This window comes from Pezoporus wallicus, unplaced genomic scaffold (genome assembly GCF_028554395.1).
Source record: "Pezoporus wallicus isolate ANWC-B61680 ecotype Strahan unplaced genomic scaffold, APGP_CSIRO_Pwel_v1 contig_13740, whole genome shotgun sequence".
Taxonomy (NCBI): domain Eukaryota; kingdom Metazoa; phylum Chordata; class Aves; order Psittaciformes; family Psittacidae; genus Pezoporus; species Pezoporus wallicus.
In genome coordinates, this window is record NW_026639057.1 from 477235 (window position 1) to 496654 (window position 19420).

At 41.1% G+C, this 19420-nt stretch overlaps 1 protein-coding gene across 3 annotated transcripts in view; it reads left to right on the plus strand.

The window, feature by feature from the left end:
* LRP8 (LDL receptor related protein 8) overlaps window positions 1-19420 on the plus strand; it is a 191262-nt gene that overhangs the window by 138581 nt on the left and 33261 nt on the right. For all 3 annotated transcript variants that reach the window (XM_057413517.1, XM_057413518.1, XM_057413519.1), the window contains one exon: window positions 9785-9913. In XM_057413517.1, coding sequence (XP_057269500.1) covers window positions 9785-9913 — 129 coding nt within the window. The remainder of the gene's footprint in view (window positions 1-9784; window positions 9914-19420) is intronic.

The window sequence follows — 19420 nt, forward strand, 5'->3', positions numbered from 1 at the left end:
GATGGAAAAAAAAGGGGAATATTTTAACTGACCTTAAATAAAGCCATTTCATTGTTGGATTGTTTTAGTCTTTGCTTTTGATTGAGCATGAAAAACGCCTCTCACAGAAGGGAACACTTAATAGCTTTGCTATTAGAAAACTCTCTGAAGAAAATGATGAGCCCTGGGTTTTAACAGAGCTGTGCATTTGCTAGCTAACAAAGTCAACTGTTCAGTTTATTGAATTATTAAATGGTTTGAGATCAGTTTCCTGCTTTATGTACACCAAGAACAAGTGGTTCTTCAGCTGTTCTCATTTCTTATTTTGATGTCTAAGTTTTCCCCTGTGTATATGAGTAATACCTTCTCTATTCTGTGCAAAGGGCATGAGCAGCTGATCCCTGAGATCAGAGATGCTCATCAGTGACCAGAAAATAAAGATTTTAGTAAAGCAAAATGATCAAAGGAACTCTACTATGGGAACTCAGGTTTTCAGTAGCCAGAATAATGTCTTTGTGTCACAACTCCTCTTGAAGACATGTTCTGCCCTGGCTCAGAAGTGGAGCAGAGAGAAGGGCAAGAAGGTTTGATTGTTTCAGAAGGAGGGACTATGTTAGGGCTTCAGTGGGGACAGGGATGGGGGGAAGTATCCAGCCACTCTGACTCCATGCCTATTTATCTTGCTTGGCTACTTGATGGGCTTCAGTGGCATGTGTAACACCAGCCTGTTTAAATCTCTGACATTGCACTTTTTTACCCATAATTATCACCAGAGACTACTTTTGCGCTGATTTAAATGAATCCCTTGAACTCTTCCTGTAAGCAGATATAAGTTAAGGTTTCATCCCTCTTGAGTTTAAAAGGCCTTGTCTGCCTTATGACTACTGCTCCCGATAAAAGTGCAAACCTAAATCTTCTGTATAGCTATTCTCCTCTTAAAGATCACTGCAGCAGTAATTTTGTGATTGAATATAAGGAAGTAAATGGCACAATTTACAATTATATATTTCTATTGGGGTCCATATTTAATGTTGGCCTTCAAGAAACTGGCTGGGATGGAGTAGTAGCTGGGCCTATTTTGGCAAAATCTCAACGTGATCTGGGATTTAATCCCTGATTCAATTGAAGTCAGCAGCAAATTTCTTGAGCCAGGATTTTTCCATGAACGCTTGAATATTTCTCCATTTGTAAGTCCACGGAAAATCATGGATTTGTCTCATCTGTAGAGAAGAGACAAAGTTGGTAGAAGTAGGGGGTAAGTTGGCAGATGGCCTGACTTCAGTTTGTTGAAATCCCCTTTTTGTTCCCCTAAACAATGAGAGCTGTGCTTTATAGTGAGTAAGCTAGGCACTAGCCTGGCATTGTAGGGCAATATTAATTTATTCTCTGGATTAAGCCGAGTAAACGTTTCTAGCGACCATATGGCTGTGGTGTCAGGAAGGATGTACAACTGTAATATTTAGAGGTGGCACGTGGTTCATGGTGTCTCACATGGCTAAAGGATTTCTGCATCTCTGACCAAATCAATGCTTAGAGACATTTAGCTAACATTGAAGAGATATCTGGCTAAGGCCAGGTCGGACGGGGCTTTGAGCCACCTGGTCTAGTAGAAGGTGTCCCTGCCCATGGCAGGGGTTGGAACTAGATAAGCTTTAAGGTCCCTTCCAGCTCAAACCATCCTGGGTTTCTATAATCCAGGTACTATTGATCATAAGAAGCTGGATGAGCTAGGTGGAGTACAAAAGCCAAGACAGTCCAAGGACTGATGTTGAGGACTTGCTAACCATCTGTGTGGAGATACTAGGTGTCCTGTGGGAAGGGAACTTTTGTTTGGGCATAAAAGCTGCTGAGGGAATGAGCCTTTACAATATCTTCTGTAATTCTCATGCATGTAATGGCAGATAATGAAATGTGGTTGGATTGGGAGCAGAAAACCCTTATTGTATCACGTAGATCTTAAAAACCTGTCATGATCTCTTAGAACCTGCTCTCTGTGCTCAACCAGACTTGACAGCAGAGGAATGTCACTGTGCATTGTACAGGCCCCACTATAAAAGTGTCATTTTACAAGTACTAGATGCTTAAAACGAAAAAAGAGTTTATTTAGGCTCAACAACTTATATATATCCTGGCTGTTGTTAAACATCTGATCTTAGTTTGTAAATTGTTTGTAAAACTTTAGAAAGCTTGACCATAAGAATAGGTTTAAAAAGATAAAAAGTTTCCTGATTCCTGCTGAACCTATCACAGGTTTCCTGTAGTTTGAGGCTATAGAGGATTGTAAAATCTGCCAATTTAACCTCTTTTCCATGTGCCATTAACATTGACTTGGATTTACCTGGAATGGGCCAAGTGACTTGAGTTAAGGGACTTCAGTTGTTAGCAGCAGGTCCTGTTGGGCGTTATCAGGTAGAGAAAAGAAGTGCCATCAGGACAATATCTTGCAAAGCTATGAGATTACTTAGGAGAGACACGGTCGGATGATTGCAGTAAGTGAACATTTGCTATGTTTAGAGAAAGACAAGATCAGCTGAAGTCCTGCCAGTCTGGCTGGGGGAAGGAAATGCTTTTCTTATGCAAGTCTGATGGTAGTTTTGATAGTGGGCGAGTATGGCAATTGGGAATCTGAGACAGATGATGTCCTAGAAGCCCAAGAGCACTGGTCCTTTCTGTCCAACATGCTATCTTGAGCTGTGCCAACACTCAGTATTCTGGGAAAGATTTGAAAACAAAGTGTATCAAGATAGAGCTGAACCTGGGTAAAGAATCACTTCCTAACCCGTGCAGATGACTCAAATTGTGGGACATGAAGCTTAGCTATTTGTTATTACAAAAACTGGTGGTGTTTGTTTTTTCAGCCTACTATGGAAATATCTCTTTACACCATACTCAAATACAGTTTATATTAACTATTAAAACTATTGGCAGTACCCTTGAGAAACGTTTTCTTCTCTGAGGTTGTTTTTATTGTCTTTGAAACATGCTTTTCCTATAAAAGCTACCTCATTTTTATTCTGACAGTGAGTCTGTATTTCAGTAATTAGGATTAATCCTGAATTCCTGATTATTTTACTCTGATCTTAAAGGTGATAGGCACCAATGTGATAACCTGCAAAAAACCAAGCTACATGCTGTCTATTCTAGTATTGCTGAACCCTTTGTACACTAATCTTATTTTTTCCCTCCCTCCAGTTTTTAGGTAGAGGGGTTGGAGACTCACTGAAGACTCCTAACCCATGCTCTTGTAAAAAAGCTTTTCTTACAAGCACACAGGAATGGACTTAATAAGGGCTGTACTACGCAGTGCAATGGTGTTAAAGCTGCATAAATCCTTTCCCATTCCCCTGGGAATAGAAAATAAGTCACTCTCAAACAAATCACACCATAGAATCTTAACATTTTATCGGGTGTATCAACTGTTAATATTGTTTATGGTATGATTTCTTGAACTTTATAGTATAGTTTCTTAGTAGCCTTTCCTAATCTGTCTTTTCAGTCGCTTACAGTAATTTAAGTTTAAAGGTAATGTCCATAAGTTAATTACCTTTTTGTGCAGAAAGAATAGATTTTCACTACTTCTCTGCCTCTGCATGCTCCCATGAAGGAGCATAAGCGTGTACTTACATACTCAAAAACATAGGTAGCATCAGTCCAAGCTCCTAGGTCTTGGGAATCAGTGTTGTCAGCATGCCCCAGTTTCGACCTGACCCATCCTGTGCTAGCAGATGGATGGGTTGGCCTCCTCTGTCAACAAATGCTTCAATTGTGGTGGTGGATTGGTCTTGCGCCAAGTCTCTCTTAATTCACTTAAGCCACTATTCATGACATTGGTTTTGGCCTGGGCTGGGTTGCCTTTATTTTCTCGGTGATCTCAAGTGTGTGCTTAATACAGCTGTGGTGAGCAAACCAAATACTACTACTGGATGCAGTTGCACTGGCTTTAGTAGAAGTTGCAAGTTCACATAAAGCTTGCTATCCCAGCAGGCCAGTGCTTGTAGTGTGTTGCTTTACATGACAAAAGGGAAGTTCACTGCAAAATCCTAACCTTTATGGAAACAATACTTTGATTAGCATTCCCCATAATATGATCTGTCTTTGCATATTGCACTCCAAAACCACACACACTTCTCATTGTAAATGAGACTCTTGTTTGATGTAGTTTGGTTTGGGTACAGCTTGGCACAAAGAGGACCTACAGGAGATTAAGCATGATTATCTAACACTTTAGCAGAAAATCTGATGTGTCTTGCAGGGTTAAATGAAATAAACTAAAGCAACAGCAACCTGTCCTGGGCTACAGAGTGAACTAGTGGATGAATAGAGTAGAAGCCAGTGTGCATAGCACCCATGCTGAGGTGAGGGAAGGAAAATACCAGCGCAGACACACCTTCAGCTGTGACAGTAATTAAAGTCACAAGATGGATTTTGAAATGTGTTTCTTATGCACCCTAAATACTTCAGTGGGAAGGTATAAATAGTGAGTATAGACTGGGATATACATTCACATATATACACATGTGCACACACACACACATATATATACATAAAAAGAGTGTACATGCAAACTTGTGACTGAAATGCTTTTCTGAATCTCAAATCTCCAGAAACTGGAAATTCTGAGGTCTGAATTTCCCTAAGCAATCTCTACCAGTCAGCTCCCTTCCTCTCTTCTGAACAGTTGCTCCTTTACCAACTGTGCTTGTCTTGGCTGGAAACATAGAGGTACTAGTCCTGTACATGGGCAGGTATGGACACTTATTCTTGGTACATCTCTGGGGTAGGACTGCCAGCTATGACAAAAGAAGACGTAAAGATAATATTTGAGGAGGAGGCTACCTTGATAAAACCACACTTCTTTAAGAAAAAAGGCTAGTGCTGGTGGAAAGAGGGAGGTAGGAATTTTAAGCTCCATAATAAAAGTAGTAGTGGAAGTTTTGCAGGAACAATTTATTGGCGTGTCAGAAATTAATTAATACCATTTTAGTGGGGTATTTTCTCTGCAGAATGAAGTTTTGGGTTGGGATTTTTCTTCTGAAGAACCTGGGGAAAACACAGGGGACAGTCTGGAGGGGATGGGAAGTTATTTCAGCAGAGATAGAGAAACTTTTGAGACCTGTAAGATGATGTCTTTTCACAAAGGGCATTCTTTTCAGTCTGCTGGTGAAAAGTCTTGTGGGTTTCCCACCAGCAGAAGCTGCTTAATTACATTTTGTGTATGCTCTTAGAGTACCTGTTTGGTGAGAACCTGACAAATGGTCCTCTGAAAGTAAATCAATTCTGTTCTCTTGGGCTTTCTTGAATATACATGATGTCCGGAGCCTGAAAAGCACAGCAGTGGCACAAGAGGAAGCAAACAGTGGGGCGCCAGTTAGGCTCTATGGTTCTCTGAAAGACTTTGTAGACTCCTATAAAGAAAAAGAAGAATGTGCCATTGGCGGTAGTGAGTAAATGGAACTTTCTTGTCTTCTTTGCTCTTGTCTCCTTATAAATAAACCATTGTTGTCCATCCTTGGCATTTGCAGTTCATTGTGATAAATTGGTCTTGATGTGTCTGACATTTCAACCAAGTTGTTTAATGGTGCTTTTCTGAAGAGGCAGATCTTGCTATAACTTGCATTGGTGCAGAATATACCGAGGGTAAGAGCACTCACCACCATGTGCAGTGCTAACTCTTTCCTTTCTGGGTGGATGAAGAGGAAAGTAGGAAGTAAACATTTTGGCCACGTAAGCCCAAAAGGCCAGGGTGTGTGTAAGCAGTGTGCAGAAACAGAAATGTCAGGTCTGGACTGCAGCTGATAAAACCCTGTTTAGTAGCATGAGCAACACCATAGAGTCCACTTGCTTGCAGCATCTTGGGGCAGGGAGGAAAAAGCCCAACTTGCTGAAACAATGCAGAAGCATTTTCATCCAACTTTTGCTTTGAGTTTTATGCTAGATCCCCTGTTATCTGCCAGTGCTTACAAGTTGTTGGCTTCCATGCAACGCTTGCTTGGATGCAGAAACTACTGGAACACAGAGATTTGATGAACTGTGACCAACAGCAGCTTCTGTTGCTGCATCCCTGAAACGTCAGGCTTTGATTTATATTTTTTAAATGGCTGCAATTACTCTGTCAGGGAAATGATTAACACAAAAATTGCTTTCCATAAATAGGAGTCTTCTGCCCATACCTTTCCAAACCTTTCAGCTTCCAAAGGCTATTAAGCATCTGCCGACAGCAGCCGAGGAAAAGGAATGCCTGTACTTAAACTGCGACCAATAAATAGCTGGATTGCTGGTTAATGATCCCACTGTGTTACGATGCTGTATTATAACTTATTTTTTACCTTCTTCAGAATCAGGTGTGTGGAAAGTGTTCTTACCTGTCTCGACCCATTTAGTTCTCCATGGAGATTTACTATGAGGAGGAAACAGCTGGTCCTACTTGGCATCAAAACACGTTTTCTTTTCCATTTCGTAGCCTGAGCAAGAAGAACTAGAGCAATTTTTTGGGATATGGACCAATAACCTGGTTAACAAATGACTCCATTACTATTTCTGGTCTCCCAGTTTTCCCAGAATGCCAGTCCCATAGAAACCTTGTTCTTGAATGTGCTCCACAAAGGCGGTCAGGAGACAAACTTACGAAGTGCAAAAGCATGTAAATCCGGTTGGAGCAGTAGATCTAGCAAGGAAAGTTACTTTTATCTCGTGAATTCCAAGGGTGTGTTTACTCATGGTAAAAACTTGGGGTGCCCTAGAAGCAAACCTCATCGCGGGGCTCACCACTGAATTGGGTTGGGAGGGGGAGAAAGGGGCACAGCCGAGTGCTCTGTCCCATGCAGCCACAAGGGAGCCGTAACCTCCTTGCCCTCCATCTTGCTGGCCCTCTGAGGCAGCTCCTCGGCAGCCGCGGCTTGGTGGTGAAGACTTGCTGGGGTTTGATGGCCATGGAGCTGCACACCTCAGAGCTGAGAGGCTTTGGAGGCCTTGATGGAGGATTGCAAAGCCCAGGGAGCTGTTGGAGACCTCAGTCATGTCATCCTTTTGTACGGTATTTGTGGCAAAACCAACGCTGCTACCCCCTCAGGAGCCAAGGCACCCTGCTGTTGGGGTTGGCCGCCTTCCCCACTGCGAAGCGTTGTGCTTCCCTGACCCCCTCAAGCCTCTTGTGCTGCCTCATCCACAGGGCCTGTGGCCATTCCTTCCCCAGAAGTTGCTGGGTCTGCCTCAGAATGGCCACCTTCCTCCTCCATGGCAGTGAGGTGAGGCCCCTGGCACCTTCCCTCCCTGGCCCCTGCAGGCTCAGTCCTGCCAGAGTGTGGTCTGTAATCCTCGCGGGGCTTTGTCCAGAGGTTTAAAAAACAAAGCAATTAAAAAGCCTCCAGGCTCACACCTGTGCTTGAGGACGGGATGAGGCTGGCAGAAGCAGCGTGTTTGGGGTGCGAGCTCTGTGCTGAGGGGCTGTGGGGCTTCTAGGCCAAATGGACAGTTTGACCTCCATTTTGGTTCTTGTTTGAGGGGGCTGCTGGTTGCTGATACAGAATGTTTTTCCTGCTGTACCCAGGAGTTACTTGCGCACGTTTAAGGGTGGTGCACCCCAGCATACAGCTCTGGGGACGATGGTGTCGGGAGCAGCGAGACATGCCAGCTCCGTGGAGGCTGAGGGCGGGCACCATTTTGTGCAGCCGGCAAGTGCCCTGGTTTTCAGATGTGCTGTCTCACTTCTGTGGAAGGACACGAGTGCTCAGCACTGCCGAGTGTCCCTGCAGTTACAGACCTGTGGCTTAGAAGGACCAGGACTGAGGGAAACATGCAGGGCATGGGTCCCAGCCTGTGGGTGGGCACTGTCAGACATGTTCCTGGGGAGTGGTGTGTGGAGCCTTTCCAGTGTTAGGTGGTTTTTATTACTAACTGCTGGTACCAGACTCAAAAAGCCTAAGTAAGGATCCCTTTTACACCCCCAACTCCCCATCATGCAACGTTCATGAATGTTACTTAGGTATGCAGTGAGCAAATTTCAACAAAAATGCTGTCTTGCCTCAGGGTTCTAAAACTTCAATGACATCTGTTATTAACTGTATGTGGCGAGACCTAAATTTTCTTGATGTATTGCTTGCCCATAGCTTCTAGAGACTGCTTCTTATAGCACTTAAAGGTGCTAAAACGGAGAAATCCTGGGATTAAGTGGCACCGCCTTCGAAGTGGCTGATTGATGCTTTGGGGCTGTAAAGATGCCGCTCTACAACCTTCTCGTGCAGGTGGAAATGCAGGGATATCATTTCCATCTTCTTTTACTCAGCACATGGGAAACGGATTGACTTTGCATAAACACCTTTACCAGGGCAGGGTAATGGAAAAGTTTTAATGCAGAAGTTAGGTTCCTTCCTTTTCAGTAGACCTGCAGTTATATCTATCTATGTATGTGTGTGTGTATATATGCACACACATATCTCTCTCTATATAATCATTAATACCAATGGAAGAAGTATTTGAAAACATGTAATTTTTTTTCAAGAGAGAAATTGGTCTGTTTAATAAGCAAATCCTGCCAAACTGGCTGATGATTCCAGAATACTAAATAATTGTTGAAGCTGTGGAACATTATGCATTCAAGCAGCCTTGTCACAATAAATGTAGATCTGTTGCTCTTTACACTAGTATGAAAAAAACCCTAGGAATTTTGGCAATGCAGAATAAGAGAACAAGCTTCACAGCTTACTTGGTTCCAGATAAATTTGTCAGGTTTTTTTTCATAGTTGTATGCTTGCATGTACTAGCATTATTGCTTCTGCATGTCTTCCTGTGTCTCCATGTCTTAGATCACAATCGCCTTTAATGTAGACAGGTAAGTTTAACATGTGTTAAGTTCATGCTTGTGCTTGCCACTTTTTCCCGAGGTTTACTGACCATAATCTGCCTATTGTTACATTTAGAAATTGCCTTGTAATACCAAACATAAACATGCTAAAATTAGGCAGTTTGTTTTTCCTGATTCAAGGTAGTATTTTCAAAGTAGTTTATCCAGTCCTGCAGCTGCTGTGTGCAGGGTGTTAGTGTTTTAATAGCAGAAAGCACAGTGTATTGAGGGTTTGAGGCAGTCACAGACAGGCAGTGCCGTAGGTTCTTAGCTGAAATCCCTGTTGATCCATTGAAGCAACTCCGTGTATTTGTTTTATTTGCATGTTCCTGTACAGTTGCATTCCTGAAAGGGATTGGCTGGGTCAGGAACAGACTGGACGGACAGGAAGGTCCTTGTCTCTGGGGAAGGCTGTTCAAGGAGACCTGATTCAAGAAGCATGTTGCAGAGAGAAAAGTGGCAGCACAAAGCTGGGTGCTTCTAGCCCATGCATGGACTGAGATAACAAGGAGAAGGTGGGAAAAGGCAGCTCCAAGAATGTTTAAAGAGCCACAGGGCCTATGCACTTTTTGTTGCAGCTCGGGGCCCCTGGGATGGCCAGAAGTAAGACCCTGCCTGCAAGAAAATGCTAGGTGGAAGTTGCATATAAACCTGACTTCTGTTCTTGTCCCCTAATTTGTTTGAGTTTAAAATTCAGTTTCTGGGATTTTGCTGAAATAAACAGTGGTGCACTTTTCCTTTTTTTCTCTCCTTTCATACAGGTTTTGTGTTCTCTTTTGGGGAGCACATACAGGACGTGTAAGCAGCCATATGTCAAAATCAGTGTTGACTTGAGATTTCATTACAATATGTCTCAGGATTGAGCCATACAAAATAAAAGTAACTTTAAAAGGGTAAATAATGTTAGGAATGTCTAGAATTATGTTTGACTTACTGGTTTTTTTTTCCTTTAATTTATTCTTCCAGCCAAGCAAGTATGTCCATCTGAAAAAATCAGCTGTGGAGATTTAAGCAACAAATGTATCCCGTCGTCCTGGAGATGTGATGGACAGAAGGATTGTGAAAGTGGTATTGATGAGGCTGGTTGCACTCCTGGTGAGTTAGAGTAATACTTTAATATGTATGTGACATCTCCCTTTCCAACCATGAAAGTCCTATTACAAATTGCATGTAAAGGGATGACTTTTCTTGCCAACAAAGTCATTCACTCTCCATTTGCAGTGCAAAGTAGTGAATTTGAGAGAAAGAGAGGAAAGAAGGATGCTCCAGTTGGAGTTGGCTGGAAGCTATAAAGTGAATTCTGTGGAGAATTAAGTATTCTTTTGCTACTGTAGCAGAATATAGCTAGTCAGTTTGGAGCATGATTGTCAGGGTTAATACCCAGATGATGTGGTAAGGACTTAAATAATAATGTTCAAACCTTCTCTGTGGTAACTCAGCAGCTTATGGCCACATCCTTCCTCCTGCAGAGTGTAGCTCTATAGGCTAAGGCTAGCTTCTGCTGGGGTATAATAGATAGGCCTGGACATTTCTTTATTAACAGCTTGTTGGTTTCTGGACAGAAAGAGAATGATATACTATTTACTGTAACTGTTTTACATTCAGTCCCTAAATGGCCATTGCCTTTTATTAGGCCTTTCTCTGCTGAATGAAAGAGCTCTTTAAGAGTGTTTTCCCTCTGTGAAAACTCCTACACTATGTAATCAAGCCATTTCTCAAACTGTCTTTTTGATAGACTAAACATATTTAGTTCTTTATGCTTCTTGTTGTCAAATATTTTCTTTCAAATGAATGCTTGATTCATTTTTGTGGCTCCCTTCAGTATCCCAGCTAATTTTCCAATTTTATTTTTATACAGACCACCAGAACTTAGGCAATATCAGCCTTACCAGTCTGTGTAGAAGTAAAATCACCTTTCTAATACTGTTCTTAAGTAACTCGGTTTGTTATTAAATTCTTTTGAGTGCAAACAGTCCCAGGCTATTAAGAAACTCTCATGCTCTGTGTAGTTATTTGCTCATCCATCATTGTTTCTGGTGTTGTACATGATAGCAGCGATGCTATTTTTACTCCCAGATTACTGGTGAAAGGGTTGAATGATTATATGCAAGTACTCATTGATGTTTCTTCATTTGAGAACCGAATTTTGGGCTCTAATACCTTGCAGGTTCCTAATCCACATTACATATTTTCATTGAAACTGTGTAATGAAATATGTTCTATGTTGAACGTTCTGTGGTTCTGAGTAAAGCACTGTGGATAAGTTTATTTCTTTTCAGTCAGCTTTGGCAAACAAAAGCTTTTACTGTCTGAGCAACCTGTTCCAGTGTTTAGCCACTCACTGTAAAAACATTTTTTCTATGTCCATTTTTCCTTTGTCACAATTTATGCTCATTGCCTCTTTTCCTTTTGCTGGACACTTCTGAGAAGAGTTGGCCTCCAGCTTCGCAATATCACCCCTTCAGATGCTGGAAAATTGCAAGATGTCCATCTAACCTTCTCCAGGTTAACCAAACCCATTTTCCTCAGCTCCTAATTGTGTATCATGTGCTCCAGTACTGTAACTATCTCACTGGACTTCCACTGGACCCTCTTCAGGTTGCATATGTCTTTCCTGTACTGTCAGAGTGGCACTAAACTAGACACAGTACTTCATATATGACCTGAAAAGTACCAGCTAAAGGAGAATAAGCACTTCCCTCAACCTGCTGGCTTCACTCTGGCTAGTGAAACCTACTGTGCAGTTTCTTATGTATGAAGCTCAGCGTGAAGGTTTTATGCGAGTCACTAATTCAGTTAACTACAGATTAGGTTTTCAAAGCATCTCTATTCCATATTGCACATGACTCAGAGGTCCAGAGTTAAGGGTGACAGGCTACTGTGCTCATATTTGGCTTGTGTGGATAGTTCCAGTTGGGTTGTCTCACAAGGAAAAGGCACAGGTTGCCTCATGTTGCCTCCTGTTTCATATAGAATTAAATGCTTGGACAATTTCTGAGTAATAAATTATCGTGATATGGTAGGTTGGTGATGTGATTAGACCACTTGTCCTGTGTCCTTTATGCTAATGACATTTTGGCAGTTTTCAAGTTTTTTATTTGTTTTCTGGATGAAACTCTTCAGTGTTTTCTCTTTAGCAAATGCATTCTTCCCCCCCCCCCCCCCTTGGAATGGGAAGCTTGAGTTAGAGACAAGTTCAGAAGATAATTATAACTGCTGTTGGAAAAAATTACTCTTCCCAATATGAGTTAGTGAAATAAGAACAATTTTTTCCACTGGTGGCTGCCTCCCCTAATTTAATGCCGCTGGTGCTTACACCAGTAGGAGTTGTCACATGGAGTCTTTCATTTATCATAAAGATCTACTTGAAATTTCTTTGAACTTCTTTTTTTCCAAGCACTAGGTAACCTCCAACATGAATGTGAATGTGTTCTGAATGCCACATAATTTCAGCATAATGATGCTATTAATGGATTTAGAAATAGCTGAGTATTTCTCTTCTGGATGTTTCAGCATCTCTAGTCCTGCTTACCTTACACAGTTTTAGTGCACATGCAGGTTCTTAAAATGGAAATTTAAGGAAAATTTACATCTTCTGATGGTTGCTTGGTAACTCATGGGAAAAGAATTAGTGAGTTTCACCTAGTTCCTTCTGTGACCGAGTGTTTTCTCCACACAGGCTGCTACCTCAGTGGCTGCACGCTGTCAGTCTCTACTTGAGGGGTTGCTGCAGAGTCTGAATGTGGGATGGGTAATACTGTGGCAAGAGGACCAGGCAGAAAGGCACTGACTGGCAGACTTGGAGCTTCCTGGGTGGGGGCAAACATCAGAAGCTTTCAGTCCTAAGGTCTGTCAACTCAATATTTTTCAAAGGCATTAAGCTCGCTTCAAGAAGGAAACAGGAGGCACTGCTGAATGGCTCTAGTGGGAGCATTTTCAGTGAGGTTGCTTGTCAAATTAAGGTGTTTTCCTCATGGATGAGAACAAATGTCTTAGCCGTTTAAACTCTGAGAGCTTATGGAGGATTGATAGCCATCCTGTCTTTTATCCAGATCTGATAAACCTCACTAAGCCTATATCCACTGATATTTGTTAACCTTCCCATTTCTTCTCTGTTTAGAATCCTCTTTTATCCATTTTCTTTTATCTCTCTCTTTTTTTGTTGTTTAACCTCTGCACTCATGGTTTTGTTCTCATTTTAAAAGAAGCTTTAGCACTGTCTGTCACCTGCAACCCCTTGGAGCAGATCAGCTTGTCATAGCTGAGGCTGCACCACTCACAGAGCTGACCATATTGTCTATAAATAACACATCTTTCTGGATAAACATTTAGAAGGGAGTTTATTTATGCTCGGAATAATTTCTCTGATGAGAGCCTGCATGTGCAATAAACAAGTGGAAAATGACTTGAAGATACTGTGAGGGCATCCAGAAGAAAAATGCTAAGCTCTTTCTAAATCCATGTTAACAAAACTATTAGTTCTATTTCAAGCTAATGTGACACTTCAGACATTTTAATTATGAATACTCCTATTTTTTTGGTAGGAACAGCTAGCTCTTTGTATTATAGTTCTTCAAAAGGACTTAATACAGAGTTTATGAACATTACTTGAGCCTGCATTTCTACGTTGGTAATTTGTACCCCTAATAATATTGTGCTGGTTACAGATACAGGAGCAGGGCTTGGTTTTGCTGAGGCTGTGCAAGTGCCTGTCCCTGTGTCAAAATGTTCACAGTCCAAGTCAAGGGAGGATCCACTGCAGGAAAGAAAAACTGTGGTTATGGTGGTAGAATCATCCAAAACTGTAAAAACAGTTCAAGTGTGTCACAGTTGTTACTCGTGTGTCTGCTTCTGGCCTCCAAAACTTGCTTTTCAGATACCATTCTGGATTTGATAATATAATTCTTGATGGATTTTTCTTCTCAGAATTGTTTAATTGCTTTTTGAATCTGTGTGAAATTTATCCAGCATAGTCGTTGCAGGCACCGGCACAGCCAGCTGGAGGAGGAAAGCTGCTGTCCAGAAATTTGGGGGCAAAAGTATTGAATATGAATAGGAGAATCTTCTGTTTGGGTTTGATTTTCCTTTGTGCTTTTTATGAGCCATGTCTTTGGTGCATCATCTTGCACAAATGGAAACAAACTGTGCTTTACATCCTTCTCCTTTGCTTTTGGTCACTGTTAAGACTTGCTGTTTTGATTAGCACCCTGTGTGATCTGAAAAAGATTTGTTAAAGCAGTCCTCAGTATATCTTTCCTTCAAGGAAGGAGAGAATTTGCAGTCTTGTATGCTGTCCTTGCACAATCACCTTTAGACAAAGGGTTCAGCTGCACCTAGCAAGATTTGGACTTACCTGCAGGTATGCTAAAAAAACCCAGACAAATAATCTCAAAGAATGGATAAATCAAATATTTCCTTTGGGTTTCTCATCTCCCTTAGGAATAAGCAAAGCAGACTGTATTTATCTGAAATAAAGGTCCTGTTTGCCATGTCTGGCGTGAGAAGCAGCAATTTGGTAGATGAAATCCAGTAAAGTAAAAACTTACAAAGAGATCTGTCAGCCTCTGCTAGCCTGTTAGGCTTTGTCTGATACCAGTATGAGGAGAGCAGTTATTTTCATAAGCATTGACCCCATCATACTGCTTGGAAGCCATTATCAAGGGATGGTAAGGCACTTCATTGTTCTTGTTCAGCCATGAACAAGACATAAAACTGGTGCGATTTTCACCTGTGGAAGAACTTCTCAAGGAAACAGTGGAAGCTGTGACTTATTTCACATGCAGTGGATTAAGTACCAGTGATTAGGGATTCAGATTTGTGTCTGCAAGGCTGTAATGGCACCAGGGATTAATAGTGGGTATTAATCCTTATGTGTAGGTAGCTAAGTGTCTGTCTGCCTAAATAAGTTACTTCCAGGTAGGTTTCAAGTCCACTGCTAACTTCCAGTGCGCAAACAACTTCTGAAAATTCATCTACCTTTTTTAAACAAAAGAGTATACAGAAGAATAAACCCCATTATTTTTCAGTTCTTCAGAGCAGAAGTAATTTGTTTCTTTACAACACTGGAAGTGTTGTAGGCATAGGTCAGGTTTAATCCTCTAAAACAGACATCAACAGTTAATAATGTAAGAGCAGTCTTGAATTTCCCAGCTTGGTGGTGCTGGCATCCTCTTACTTTTTTCCCTGGATGACGTTTTTGCTCCCAGTGACCCTAACCTTTGTCACAATTGATTGGATAAGCTCAGGAACACATTTACTGAGACTAAAAACGAGAAATTAAATATGAGAGACTGTAATTAAAGCACCACAACTCAGGATCAGACTGAACTTTGCTAACTGCGCAGAACTTGTTAAATCTCTGCTAGGAGAGGTACTAACCAGTGTTTTCTCAGCTGCTCAGGAAGGCAGAGATCATTTCAGCATGGCTTTAGAACAGAAGAGATACCACCCTGTAGGAGCTGAAATAGTCAGTGAGTGCCTTTAATGCACTCATCACTTGTTTTTCCTGACAGGATACTGGTATGCTCAACAGAGAAAGCAAGGCTCTGGCCCCATCTCTTCTGGTTGTTTTACTGGTTCTCACCTGGACCACTTCTTGCATGCAGTGTGGAAATGATGTCTTGCAGATGAGGAGTTTTGGAAGTGTACAGTTTTCCCAATAGTCAGATACAATGAAATGGTGTATTCATTGGTATATTGATAGCATAAGCTATTTTCCCATGCCAAGATTTATTCTCCTTAACAGAGACAGCGATCCATGGGAACTTGGGCAGGTAACAGACACACACTGATCTCATAAGGATGTTAAAGGGTGCGAGTCAGCAATTCCTGCAGGAATCTCATGACAGTGAGACTCTTATTACTGAGAGCATCTTCTTTTGGATCCTGGTCTTCCGACTTTTCATTGCTGACCATTTATCTCAGAAATGGTTCTAGATTTTCAGCCTTATGATATACCAGACTAAAAGTTAACAAACTGGATAGAGTTTCTTAATAATGGAAACAACAGTAAGCACAGTCTTGCTCTGCTGTAAGCTACGCCTCCTTGCCATGGTGGCTCACAGTCTTCACAGTTCCATGGTATGTATATCATTTAAAAGATCCTCAGGGCAGGAGCTTTTCACTTACTCTTTCCTGGCAAGGCTCCAGACACATGTGCGATTCTCCATAAAAAGCAGCAGTGCCTGCAGCGAGGGGTCCTTTTCTTGGAAGATCCAAGTGTAGCAAACTTTCAGAGTCAACTGTTTCCAATGCCTTGCTCAGTAGTCCTACTATCACCTGAGAACCATTGGCAGAAGGCAGAACTTAAAGCAGGCTAAAGCTGGTCTGATCCCTCCATCACCTCCGCCTGGAGGCGAGCCAGCTGAAGTGGGTAAATTACAAAGCTATTTAAAGCCATCTTCCTTCACACTGCTGCTGCACCTATGATCACATGAAGTGACCTTTCTGTTGACAGTTAAATTGTTTTATCCTCTTTTATCATTGTCCTATAGAAGTAAGGAGCATCGTGTCATCTCAGCACTGTTTTCTTCTTCATGCAGTAGAAGGTAGCTGTGTTTTCATCTGAGTCACGCTTCCCGTGTGACTACCTATGGGGATTTGACCGAACTTATTGTTTGTTTCATATCTGCACAGATCCTACTGAGAGCTTTTTACTTGGTGATAAAGTAGCACTAATTTAATCTTCCTTTGCAGCCTGATTCATACGTGCTTTTGTCCAAGTTACAAATATTGTTCATTACCTTCATTAACGGGCTAGGTTCTCGGTGTTCTGTTCCTCAGTCAGCTCAGAGAGAAATCAAACCCAAAGGTTTTGCCATATATTATCCCAAGAAATGCACCCATTTTGATGGGGTTAAAGCCCATAGTATTGCGTTCAGGCTTGCAGAGGAAACATTAATCTACTATCACTATTCATTATTATTGCAGCACGTGATTAAAGAGACATGGTTAGTCTGAAATTTCTGTTATTTTATAGAAGGTCCTGTAACTTGAGGACACTTGCCATGATGGAGGAATCTAACTATTTCCAAGAACGGCAAGAAAATGACTAGATTTAACAAATGAAAGTCCTTCATAAATAAGGTAGCACAGCAATGATATCCTCTGGGCTTTACATGGTGTTTAATTACTGGACAGCTGGAGGGATTAATGCTTGTGCATTATGCCCTGGCTCTCAGAAATTAAACATGTACAGCTGCCACTTTATCACTGCTTAAAGTATTAGGGCTCCTTTGAAAGCAATGGTAATTGCAGGAAAATCCCTATTGTTGTTTAGGAAAAATCTCAGCCCATAATCATATTTGTCCTGAGTTCCTTCAGAACAAAACAGCAAGAAAAATGAGATTGGTAGCTACCTTTAATTGCATTCTTACGAGGAAGAATGAAGGTAGTTGCATTTTTAACATATTGGATGCTTGTTGTAATTAAATGTAAAAATCTACATGAATTTGGTTTAGAGGTAAGATAGTTGTTGCATAAAAGAAGAATTAAACTAAAGTCAAGGGGTAAGCTGTGCCAGAGCTCTACCTGCAGAAGGTTAGGGGAAAATTGCACTTTTTTCTCGAGTGTTGTCTCTTGAGCTTAGGTTTAAAAAAGAACAGGCATGTGTAACATTCTGCAAATGGATTTTTCCAGCAGTGAGAGGCGCCTCGCTCACCACAGCAGCTTTTGGTGGTGACCTCTGCACATTTGCTCTGTGCTGATCCCTCGTTACAGATAAATTGTCTCTATCGGTATGTTCCATGAATGATTTATTCTTTATAGCATAATAGATGCAAACACAATATGAAAACAAGACAGTTTAGAGTTTGGTACTTTTACGATGTTTCCTGGAAGATAACGCTAGGGAAAAGGAATAGATAGTGTGCAAAGAACACACTGCAAGCACACAGTTACACATACACACATCCTACACATCCCAAACAGGTTTTCTTTCACAAAGTTGTGCTAGAGTGGTATAAAAGAGATGGGTTTACGCAAAGATTTGTGAATAATTATAATGAAAGCCTAATACTGCTTGACTGCGTGTTACATGTGCACACACAAAAAAGCTTTGTCCTGCTGCTCTTTCTGTAGTTTAACAGAAGTTGTCTCTGATTCTTCTTTCCAATTTCACATGTCATACTGTCAGAGGAGAAAATATTGGCCTTTAGTTATGTTTATCTTCTGGGCAGTCTATCTTTCAACAGTTAGAGCTCTTGGAGTTGAAATAGCCAAGAAATTGCATCTCTTATTGGCAAATGTGATCGTGTTTCATATCCCTGAAGTGCTTTTTTGATAAGAATGGAGCTATAATTCTGAGCCTATTCATCCAAAAAGCAAGAATCTGTTTAGTTTTGTTAAGGGAAATCTTCTGTAGCTGTCAGTGCCAATGAGCACGTTATGATGGCAAATTCGTGGGTAGGAGTTCCATCCTTCAGTGGCTATGGGTACATATGCGTTAGGCTAATTAACAAGTGCTTAACAGTTATGCTTCCTGAGCATATGATCTGAAGACTGAATCAAAATTGGTTAGTTTGAACTCAGTAGAATCCTACGCAGAAGGGGACTACGTACCGTTCGATGCAAAAGCAAAAAAAAATGGTTTATGAGTCTTTTTAATGGATAAAACAACATCTGAAAGCTATCTAAGTGGCTGAAAGACACTGTCTTCATTCAGAGGAAGAGATAATGGTTGGATTAACTTTGCTTATATTTTGCAAAGAAATTAGTTTATTTGATAAAATATAACTGGGAACATTTAGCTCACAATAAAATACATTTCAATACACTTGTTTTTTTTTCCAACAAGTTTGAAATAATTGCTGGTATTGTACAATTGATTCTTTATCTCAGCCCAAATCCAGCAAAGTGCTGCCTTCTATTGCAAATCCTTAGAAATTGAAGGGCAGATCCTAATGCCATAGAAATCTCACCACTATTAAAATGAGTGCAGTTAGCACACGACCCTTACACTTTTAATTGCAGTGAGTGTCACTCAGTGCTTAAATTTTCCATTTGAGTAGAAAATCTAAGACATATTTTCTAAAAATGATTGCTGTTCTCCCGTGGAATTGTGGATATGTTACATGGGTATGTTGTTTGCATCGAATAAAAGCTGTGCCCCCTCATATCACATAGCTGAAAATAATTAGGGGCTGGTTGTTCCCTGCAAAGTCTGTCAATCTCCCTGCCCTCAAAACCACCTCAGTGCTCTTTGCCTTTATGGGCTTTGTCATATATTCATAACCTTGAATGTGGCTACACTGAATTCTGCCACTTGTCTCCACTGTATCTCAATGCTTTTTTAAGGTACTCTTCCCTTCAGATCAGCTGCCTTGCAAACTGTTTTATTTCAAAAGCATCTTTTTAATTGTTATTGAACCTACATCCAAACTCACTTTGAATCATGTTTCGAGGGAAATGTGAGAGATGGATAAACTGGGGGGGGATGCGGCAACTCTCAAGTGTTTTCTTGTTTTCTGTGTGCTCCAGAAGGGTTAATAGTGCCATATTCTAAATCCTATGAATGTTTAAGTCTAATAGTGAAGCAAACTGCAATAAGAAGTATCTCCTCTTACAGAGAATTCCCATCAAGCAAAACAGATTAGCGGAAGTGGA